Source organism: Pantherophis guttatus, chromosome 7, assembly GCF_059756535.1.
Source record: "Pantherophis guttatus breed Tessera chromosome 7, ASM5975653v1, whole genome shotgun sequence".
NCBI classification, from domain to species: domain Eukaryota; kingdom Metazoa; phylum Chordata; class Lepidosauria; order Squamata; family Colubridae; genus Pantherophis; species Pantherophis guttatus.
In genome coordinates, this window is record NC_142069.1 from 43,913,219 (window position 1) to 43,924,564 (window position 11,346).

Here is an 11,346-nt window from a genome sequence, read left to right on the forward strand (position 1 = left end):
TACTATAGCATCAAACCATAACCTTCTAGAATGCCTGATGCCAATGAAATAAAATAGCAAAGCTATTTAGCTACATCTCTGAAGATGACTCTTTATGTGCTGTCTTGCTTTTGGTTTTGGATAACAGACATTATTCTGAGGAGGATTTCTGAATAACATCCCTGCTGATCCCAGATGTGTTGTAGCACTTTCTGAGCCTTTAGGCAAGAAGGCAGACTGCCTCAGCTGTTGTTATGGTTCCTCTGCTTTCTTTTCCTGTGAGAGAAACTGTATGCATGTTAGGGAAATAGGGGGCAGGTGAAGGTGAAGCCTGGCTGCCAAGTCCTTTAAATTCTCAGGCATAGGATTCTCAGGGGTCTCATAAAATGCCCAGCTCTATTGCACATGTAGCACTGCAGGCCAGATGGTCTTCAGGTCTCTGCCGTGCATGTGCAGGGTGGGGTGCATGCAGGGGATGCACGCGTGCATGTGTGGGAGAGGGGCAGATGTGTGGGGGATGCAGGTTGGTGCAGGAGGCTTTCCAAGTCCAAAATGGGGTGTGGGAGCGGGCGTTTGGGGTCTGGAAAGCTTCCTGCACCATCCTAGAAGCCAAAATGGGGCTTGGGGGACTGGGGCGCATGCAGGGGGACACTCACAGTGCATTTTGGGGGGTTGGGCACGTGTGTGTGTGTTCGCACGCGCTTTGGGCACTCAGCACCAAAAAGGTTAACCTTCACTGATATAGATATCACATCCATAATACAAGAAATAAATAGTACTTTGTTCACATTTCCTTTTTATAACTCCTTTGCAACAAGTGTTATACAGTATAAAAACTATATCAGGCCTTAGAGTGTATTTAGAATTTCTTTTAAATTAGCATGTGTTTACAAAAGAACATCCTGATTAGATGTTGGCATATGTTGCCAGGAAATCCCACTGTTGCTAGAATAAAAGTTCAGCATGGTGATTTATGCCTTACTCACCCTAAATTATATATGAAGCCCACAGACCTTTATTACTGGACAAAAGAATTCAACCACACTCTTAGGAAGTTTGGTTTTTATGGATGACCATCTGGATTACTAAGATCTGGTGGTTTTACAGATGTCCTATATATCAAACCATAATGCACAACAGGAAAAAAGAGCTGCCAAAACCTTGGGAGTCCATTACAGCATCATTAAGATCTTGGCAAGGTACTACAAATATGGAATAAAGCTTGGGATAAGAATATTTGGAGAGAAAAAGATACAAAATGCTCAAGAGACTCTCCTTGAACTCATTTTCCATATCAACTGCAGCTGCATTAATTGGATATTTTCAGCTAAACAATGATTTTGAGCAAGTGTTGAAAAGTAGACTTTTCTAATGAGAAAACAGGCTATTCAGCCAGAAAACAAACATGGAAAAGTAGATTCTAAAGATAGTGACATTTACATTGAAGATTTCAGACATAAGTCTTAGGAATCTGCATTCTCACAGTTCCAAATGGTATTGTGTGAGGACACCTACAAAAATTCTGCTGTAATGAAAGGTCAAATGGATAGTAGTGAATGAAGTGCTATACCAGTAGAAACAGTTGTGGGAATTTCCATACTTCCTTGCAAATTCTAATTAAGAACAATTGGCACAAAAATTGTATTTTGTGCACTTTCATCTGAACTTTTGTTGTACAAACATGTACAATTTTCATTTGTGCATTTTCTAAATATATACATTTATTCCTATTTGGGCCATGTTCGGAAAAGTAGTAATTTCAGCAGGCAAGGTTATTTCAAATCACATTCAGATTTGAGAAACTGGATAACTCTGTAAAAACATAGAATAGAAAAATATGGGTTGGCAAATATCTCCATCTCAAGTCATGTAAACTTTTCATTGCAGCTTCTTCAGAAAGCTTAGTTTACCATATCTGACAGCTTTATTTCAAACGTTTTTGCTATTAGCTCCACTCAAAGTGGAGTTTTATCAATTTTCTCTCGGTACTTTTCTTTCATTGGTTTTTTATAAGCTGTTGTGGCAGTTCTTTGGACTGAAAAACTGGATAAAAGTATTTTAAAACACAGTAAACAATGCACACATACTCTTGTGACTCAGGCCAAGTAAGTAGTAGGAAAATCAGTCAGTGAAAAAACAAACAAACTTTATTCGAACAGCTGAGAATTACTTCATTCCCAGCGTCGTTCAACTAAATTAAAGCAAATTCCTCCAAACACAAATTCCTCAGTCCTATTGCAAACCTTGGTCCAATTAGGCAAACTGTCAAAGGCCTTTCTTGGCACACGTTCAGAAGTCACAGATACAAAAATAAATACAAGACGTAGACGAAGAAGAAGACGAAGATGAAGCTACCAACGTTGTTTTCTGGCAAAGCCCAAACACCATTGCTGGTCTGTTTTAAGCCTTATGGGAGGGCCAATCATCTCTTGGCCCTACTCCTGAGTTGTCCTCTTTGCTTGAGCTGCTCTTGCCTTCTGGCAGCTCTTCACAGCGTGCATTAGGAACAGGCTCCTTCTGTTCCTCTGCCTCACTACTATCAGGGTCTGGAGGCTCTGGAGTCCGCACCTCACTCCCCGATGGCCCCGGCCCCATCTCTGCCTCTGACACAGAGCCCCCTTCTGGGCCTTCCCCAGCCCCCAGGACTGGCCCATGTTCTTCCTCAGCCTCATCGCTGTCTGACTCCACTGCCTGACTCCGCAGGCTGCTGGCGGACCACAACACATACATTTTTCCTGCCACAGTCCAAACATATTGAAATCAACTGAAATATGAAGTTATACCAAATAAGGTTTATTATAATAATGTACCATTCATTCTATCTTAGACAGATATACCAGGTTGTTACTATTAATATTGCAGTTTTAAATTTTTTTTCTCTGTCTTCTGGCAAAGTTTCAGCCTTTGTCACCACAGCCTCTAGGACCCTGCCTTAACTATTTCACAATAGGTTCCTTTTTATTTACCTTGTGTATTTTCTAAGTGTTCTATACTTGGTTTATTCTATTCTTCCCAAGAGGCACTAAATATCTGTTTTTCACATGGGAATAATTACTTGCCTTACCAAGACTAAACAATGTGAAATCTTTGACTGAGAATTTCAATAAGTTATGCAAACTACAGCAAATTTCTCATTCCAATAAAAACATGAAACCTCCTATGTAAGCATCAAAGCAAATGTAAAATGCATTCAGGATATAAGATGCACTTATTAGTAACACTGGAAGTAGGAACCCAGAAAAGAAATTCTGTCATCACCAAACATTAGCATCAAATTGAGGCAGCCACCAAAACAGGTAGCAATTAATGATTATACTCAAATTAATTGATTTATGAAACTTGTATGGATGGCCATCTATCAAAGGTGGGTTTCAGCAGGTTCTGACCAATTCTGGAGAACCGGTAGAGGAAATTTTGAGTAATTCGGAGAACTGGTAGTAAAAATTCTGACTGGCCCCACCCCCATCTATTCTCTGCCTCCCAAGTCCCAGCTGATCAGGAGGAAATGGGGATTTTGCAGTAACCTTCCCCTGGATTAGGAAGGGAATGGAGATTTTACAGTATCCTTCCCCTGGAGTGGGATGGGAATGGAGATTTTACAGTATCCTTCCCTTGTCATGCCCACCAAGCCACGCCCACAGAACTGGTAGTAAAAAAATTTGAAACCCACCACTGCCTTCTATGTATTATGACTCTGGATAGCTCATGGAATCAATAATAAAATACTGTATATAAGAAACAATAAAAACCAATTCCCAAAAACAGTTTTTGGCAGCCCAAGACAACATTCACCAATAATCAAAGGGTTCTAGACTTTCCCTATCCCAATGCTTGGAGAAAGAGCCAGGTTTTTAAGTCCTTCAGGAAGGCTAGAAGTTTAAGTGTCTTCTGGATCTCAGTAGAAAGGGGCTCCATAGGGCAGGGACTGCTATTGAGAAGGTATAACCAAGGGGTGAAATCCAGCAGGTTCTGACAGGTTCTGGAGAACCGGTAGTGGAAATTTTGAGTAGTTCGGAGAACCGGCAAATACCGCCTCTGGCTGGCCCCCGAGTGGGGAGAGAATGGAGATTTTGCAATATCCTTCCCCCAGGAGTGGGGAGGGAATGGAGATTTTGCAATATCCTTCCCCTGCCACGCCCACCAAGCCACACCATGTCTACCAAGCCATGCCCACAGAACCAGTAGTAAAAAAAATTTGGATTTCACCACTGGTATGACCATATGTAAAGGAAGAAATCTGCAGCATGCTCACCTCATCTGACTTAGTAGAACAGGCAGGGAGAAACATTTCTGTAAATAACCTGGCACCATACCAATGCAAGGTTTTAAATATGATAAATAGCAACTTGAATTGTACATGGAAAGGAACTGGAAGCTACTGCAACTCTCACCATAGTAGTATAGTATCCGACAATCAAAGATCACATGAATATATACATTCTTGCACTCTGGATCAGTTGTAATTTCCAGATGGTCTTTCAAGGGCAGCTCCATGCGGAGTGAACTGCACTAATTCAACTAGGAAGTAACCAAGCCATGACTGATTTTGAACAAGGCCTCCTGGTCCAGAAACAGGCAGAACTGACACATGAAAGTGGCCATAAGGAATGACTGTAATACACATGCTATCCAATCCTGGTGTGACTGATTGACTAATCAGAATGTAATTGATTTTTACATACCCCCTGCTGTTCACTGTTAACTGATATTTCCAAGTTACCTATTCAAAATCAGTAGACATCCCCTTATCTATAAAGTTCAGATAGGAATCCTGCTCCTTGATAACCAATACTTTATAATTGCTTGTAGGATAGATATCCTCTTCTAATAGATTAGGCCAAAGCAAGAGTTAAGTCATTTTATCTTATTTTTGTTATCTGTTACTCTTATGATCCAGTAATATATATCTCCTTTTTCTTACTTTCAAGTTGTTGTACCTCATCCTTTGCAATCTCAGTTTGCTGACACTAACTCAATAAATCTGAGCTCTGTCCAAATTTGTACTTGTCTTGGGGACTTATTCCTTTTTCCTCACATCCATTTTTTATTTTCAAATTATTGTAGACAGCCACATTGGCTTCTGGTTTTTTCTTTGATAGAATTGTCTATCATCGTACTTTTAACATTTCATTTTTAAGGATTTTTTTCCCCTTTTGGCTTCTTTTCCTATCAGATTGTTTTACCATAGATTCTTATTTATCACTGTTTTTTCAAAGTTCCTTCTCTGGTTACTATGTCTTCACTAATAGAGTTGTTACATATCATTGACCCATTCACCCTTTGAAGTCCATTATCAGCCTATTATGAGAGTGTCTTCCTCAGTATAGGGTGTCTCCTACCGCACATTTGGAAAATATTTCCAATCACTATAACATGCTAACTGGGATTGAATGAAACATAGACTGCTAGTGCTTCATCAGTTTCAATCAGTTGTATTGTCTATTTCCAACCCTAGTTCATACTAAGCTTTAAATCCCTGAATAAACTAGTGATTATCAAGGAATGATTCCTTCTACAGAAACCTGTCTAAGCATTTTGATCATCTTGAGAGATCCCTCCTGAAGCTGGGGAGGTAGCTATAAGGAAAAGGACCCTATTTATATATGAGACTGAATGAAAAGCTAAACAATTTTCTATGGTTTCAACCCTGAAAATCCTCCAAATCCAGAAGATATAAACTAGAATAAAAGGCGTATCTAGGGACCTGTGAATTGATTTTTGCAGCTGTATTCTAAGACATTATTTGGCAATACAAATAACTTGGAAGCCAAAAATCTTTAACAATCAGGAGGATGGTATAATGGCTTGCAGTATTGACTATGGAAAATGCTCATTCATGTTGGAATCAGAATATCTCAAATTGTATAATATAAAGTGAATTTTCCATATGTCAATCATAGCACCTTTCTGATAGGACAGGAAAAATTAAGCATAGCAAGTGCTAGAGCTTCATTCCCAGTTCATGTAAAATGCTGAAGTAGAATTTGAAAGCAGCAGCCAAGCATAAATGTAAACCAGATGATTAATTCATATTTTCCATTATCTATAACAAATATAGTCATCATTTTTCCTAAAAATGAGAGTTCCCACATTTCCAATTATATTCAATAATTGTTCAAAGACAAGCAGATTTTCCTTGCATTTGGAAATTCTGACAAGTATTCATTACATTTTGAATGCAAGCTCTTTTATCTGAACTGTATATGTGGAAACATTCCTTAAGATATAGCACCATGAGCTAAGAATGCTATACATTTAATCATTGCTGATCCTAAGAAAGTCACAAGAAGTTACACAAAGGTCTGGTCAGCAATAGTCCAAAATCCACATTTTGTCATGTATATGAGATGGGTGGCCATAAATAAATAAATAACTGGGGGCAGTTTAATTCTTACACAAAGATGTCTATGGAGATTCTCAGTCATCCAGTCATGATTGTCCCAAAGGTGCTTTTTCAAAAAGCAACTGGACTTTCTTTGAAGACATTTCACTTCTCATCCAAGAAGCTTCTTCAGTTCTGATAAGTTTTCTGGATGAGAACCAAAATATCTTCAAGGAAAAACAAAAAAAGTCCAGTTGCCTTTTGAAAAAGCACCTTTGGTTCTAACACGAAGAATATCCATAACAGGAGTCTGCAGTGGCTATTTGTTGTAATAACATATGTATATGGGTTACCATTGTTGGGGTTGTATTTGATCGACATCAAATGGCTATTAAGTGACTACCAGATAATCTGTCAGAAGTTTTTAGCATCCATAGTAGTAAGGTAGGATTTCAGAACTAATCATTTTAGTCCTTTTAAAGTAATATTAATGAATAGAAAGACAGGCTTGGAATTTGCACTTCTCCTGGACCATTAGATATAATAGTATGCAGTAAAGTTCAGTTTGATGGTTCTAAATCCCCATGCTATGCAAAGAAATTAGCTGGTTATGCTTTTTAAATCAAAGATAAAGAAAGAAAATATTCAATATATCTGAGTGGTGGCGTAGTGGTTAGAATGCAGTATTGCAGGCTAATTCTGCTGACTGCCAGCAGTTCAATTCTCATCAGTTCAAGGTTGACTCAGCCTTCCATCCTTCCAATGTCGGCAAAATGAGGAGCCAGATTGTTGGGGGCAATATGATTCTGTAAATCGCTTAGAGAAGGCTATAAAGCAGTATATAAATCTAAGTGCTATTGCTAACACCCATCTCATTTTGTGGGTATATTCACACTTCAGAATTAAGCTAGTACCAAGTACAAGAAACATCTTGACATTCAAGAAGACCAGTAAGATTTGACTTCTTTCCAGGTGTTAAAGCCAGGATTTTATGGGAATCCAATATACCTGAATGAGGTTTGTGAACTTGTTATAGAGCATCTTGGGTTTGATTCAGATCGGCTTATTTTAACTTTGGTTATGGGGTTATTTTCATATTTGGGATTTTTGTATGTGTCTATATGACTTTTGCTAATTACCCAGAGTTATGTACTTAAGATGGCCAGTCATATAAATTTTCTATTGAAAAAGATGAGAACAGCATAATTAATATTAATAATGTAAATATTAATAATGTAAATATCTTATATTGATGATAAGTGGAGCAACGGTAGAGCCCAGTAGCAGCAACACTTACAATACTATTGTGATCAGACCAGTGGTGAAATCCTGCCAGATCTATCCGGCTCGCGTGAACTTGTAGCGCTGGCAGTGGGAGCCTCCACCCACCACCAGGATGTCATTACATTACATTTTTGACCCTCTGTGTATGCGCAGAAGGCTCTGCACATGTGCAGAAGAGATGCATGCTCCCATTCCCGAACTGGTAGTGAAAGTAAGTGGATTTCACCGCTGGATCAGAGAACAATAAAAGCAGCCCTTCTTCCCATGCCAAAGTAAGGGATGCATGCCTCAAGTCTCATGATTTAATTAGGGCATCCGTTGGAACCCTGACACTATGCAGTTAGGAGGAAAGCCAAGTCTGACCCTAAGTCTATTCATTGCCAGCAGCTATAGTTTATGAAAGACTGCCTGCAGGAAAAAACAGAAACAACAAGAAGCCTAGGTACAGGTAAAGGTCCCCTCACACATTTGTGCTAGACCTTCCCGACTCTAGGGGGCGGTACTCATCTCCGTTTCACAGCCAAGAGCCTTGGCTGTGAAAAAGCCAAGAGTTTTGGACAGAGCCAGTGCTGTCCAAAGACGTCTCCATGGTCATGTAGCCAGCAGGACTAAACGTCAGAGGCGCAAAAGGTAGTCCCTATTTTTTCTGCTTGCATTTTTTACGTGCTTTCGAACTGCTAGGTTGGCAGAAGATGGGACAAGTAACAAAGCTCACCCCATTACGCGGCACTAGGGATTCGAACCGCTGAACTGCCAACCTTTCGATTGACAAGCTAAGCATCTTAGTCACTGAGCCACTGCGTCCCTTTTAACAAGAAGACTATAACACATTAAAAAATATATAAATCTATTTTCATATGAAAAATGTCATACGAGTCCATAGTGATAAAAATTAAAACAAATTAATAACAGAAATTGGATTAACAATAGGACAAATACCACAATAAATATCACAAAAGTCTGATTTTCTCACACATACCACATTCCATAAGGACCTACCACTTAATCTGACCCAAGACCTTGGACAAGAGTCAGGTTTTAAGGACCTATTTGAGTGTAACATTGTTCCAGGGTAGGAACAATGCAAATCTCTGGAGGATTCTGTCTCTGGAGGCAGAAAACAAACAAACAAAAATATAGATACGCTACATTGCTAAAGAAGTTATAAACTGATTACTATGTTGGTAGTTTCATGTCTGAGAGTAAAAACTGTAAAAATTATTCACTCTCCTAGGCACATTTAGTAAAAGAAGGGCTAGGATGCCTTTTCAGAGATCCTCATAAAAATTACAATAAACACAAGTAATATTTGGATAAAGGAATATTTATGTACCTGCCAAGTAATATTAAGCCCTGAAAAGTCCTTTACTCAAACTAGAAAAATTAAGTGTGTGCAAATATTTTTCTGGTTCTGTACCTAGGATAACATAGGAGTTCTGAGAGAGTGAGTAGATTTCAAGCTACTTAATGTCATCTTTTAATTTTGCTTAAGTCCTTATTCTTAAAAAATATAGCAGAAGGTAAAAAAAAATCTGCTGGTACCTAAAATAGAAAAACCAAAGCAATAGCTAATCTCTTTAATTAACACATTGAAAGTATTTTAGTTATCCAAATGATACTACTAAGAATTATTGCATTTATGGCTCATAGTTATTAGAATTATTCAATGTCACACTAGTACACATCTTATGGAACTTACCTAGTTTCCCCAGTTTTTAAACTCTACAAAACAAATAGCAGTGTAGAGGATACAAAAGAATACACAAATAAAATAATAAATCAAGACAGTTTTGAAAAACATCCTTGGGGGATTCAAGGTGAGCATAGGAACAAACTGTTTCTTAAAATATAATATAAATACCAGCCATCAATTAAATACATCAAATAAAAGATTCTTTACCCTCTGAAGATTCCAATGTTTGCATTATTATTACACCCAATTTTATACTCATCCCAACGTAAGATAAATATTTAGGCCATTCTTTCCAGAGTTCCAATCTGCAGGTAAAGTTTAGAACTAACCTTGCTGTCCTGTGTATCCTTGCCTTTTCCTGGAAGTGCTTTTACTTCTCCAAAATCAGAGGTTGACTCTAACGTAATCTGACAAGAAATCATTGAGTTCTCTGTCCTGGAAAGCTCCAGAGATTTTGATAAATACTGCTGTGACCCGCTTGTGCCAAAATTTGGGATTGTGTGGACAGTATCAGCAGGCTGTGACCCTATAGGTCCGTGCTTTAGCTTTGCGGCAACACCAAACACAGGCATGGCTTTTATAAATGTCTCTGCTTTCTGCCAAGAAGAAAATTGCTCCTGACCTCAGTCTTGTAGACTTTAACTTCAACGCATTCCAGAACAAATGCTTTAAGCAAAAACGGCAGTCATCGTTTGAAACTTTTAAAAATAAGGTAATAGTTTTTCCAAGAGGCAAGTTTTTTTGTTCATCTCTATTCTTGCTTTTCCACACAAACCATACCAACTGAATCAGTGGCTGTGTCAGACTAACCATTTCTTTGGAGTGTGAACCTTTCTTGAATGTAACTGCTGCAAAGCTGCCTGTCTGGGATTAAAGAACTCATAAATTTTCTGTTTCATCTCTTTACGCTAATCAAAAGAATGAGAAAGAAATAGTGAGAGTGAGAATAAGAAAAGTATTCTCAGATACTAACTATCTAACACTGCTGAATCTACAGCACTAGAATTGCAGACATCTTCCTGGTTACAAAAATGACCAACCCACATTTTTATAAAAATCATTTTGAAAGATAAAAAAAAAAAAAAGGCAGTGCAATGGCCAAAGCAAACAGCTGCTAAACGTGTTTTTAGCTGGAAATAATCAGAGTAATGAAGCTGTTTGTCCTGTTCACAGCAATATTTCACTAGTGACATCCATAAACTACAATACTCATTCCTTCTTTCTCCCATAAAATCAGATTAAATACACCCAAGCCTAGCACTGAAAATGAATTCCAGCATTGATAATGTCTACCGGTACCTCTGTTAATATGAACTCATTTAAATATAACACTAAAATAAAGAATGCTTCATCGTTATATTTTGTCCAAATTATATTTCAAAATACTATATTTATTCTGGATTTATGTATAAGGTAAAGGTTCCCCTCACACATATGTGCTAGTCGTTCCCAACTCTAGGGGGCAGTGCTCATCTCCATTTCAAAGCCGAAGAGCCAACGCTGTCCAAAGACGTATCCATGGTCATGTGGCCGGCATGACTAAACGCTAGAAGCACACAGAACGATATTACTTTCCCACTAAAGGTGGTCCCTATTTTTCCACTTGCATTTTTACATCCGTTTGAACTGCTAGGTTTGTAGTAGGATTTATGTATAAATAACAACAAATTTAGTTATCAACAGTTTAGTATTTAATATGTAGAGGAGTGCCTTGATCAAAACTAATAAATACTATAACAACTGTAATTCACACTAGTTTTATTTTGGTATTGCTTACTATTAAAACTATTAAATATTTATGTGGTATAGAAAGATTTATGAATAATAATACAGGTAGTCCTCAACTTATAGTCATTTGTTTAGTTACTGTTCAAAGTTATAATGACACTGAAAAAAATGATGTGTGACCTTTTTTCACACTTACAACTGTTGCAGCATCCCCATGGTCATGTGATCAAAATTTGGGCAATTAGTAACTGTTGTATATTTATGGCAGTGACTGTCCCAGGGTCATGTGATCCTAACCTTCTCAGTTGGCTTCCAACAAACAAAGTCAATGGGGGAATCC

At 38.1% G+C, this 11,346-nt stretch overlaps 1 protein-coding gene across 3 annotated transcripts in view; it reads right to left on the reverse strand.

Moving 5' to 3' along the window:
• NAV3 (neuron navigator 3) overlaps positions 1-9,885 on the reverse strand; it is a 218,772-nt gene extending 208,887 nt beyond the window's left edge. For all 3 annotated transcript variants that reach the window (XM_034402974.2, XM_034402973.2, XM_087874078.1), the window contains exon 1: positions 9,608-9,885. In XM_034402974.2, the coding sequence (XP_034258865.2) occupies positions 9,608-9,850 (243 nt within the window). In that variant the 5' untranslated portion in view covers positions 9,851-9,885. The remainder of the gene's footprint in view (positions 1-9,607) is intronic.
• Positions 9,886-11,346: the final 1,461 nt, after the last annotated feature.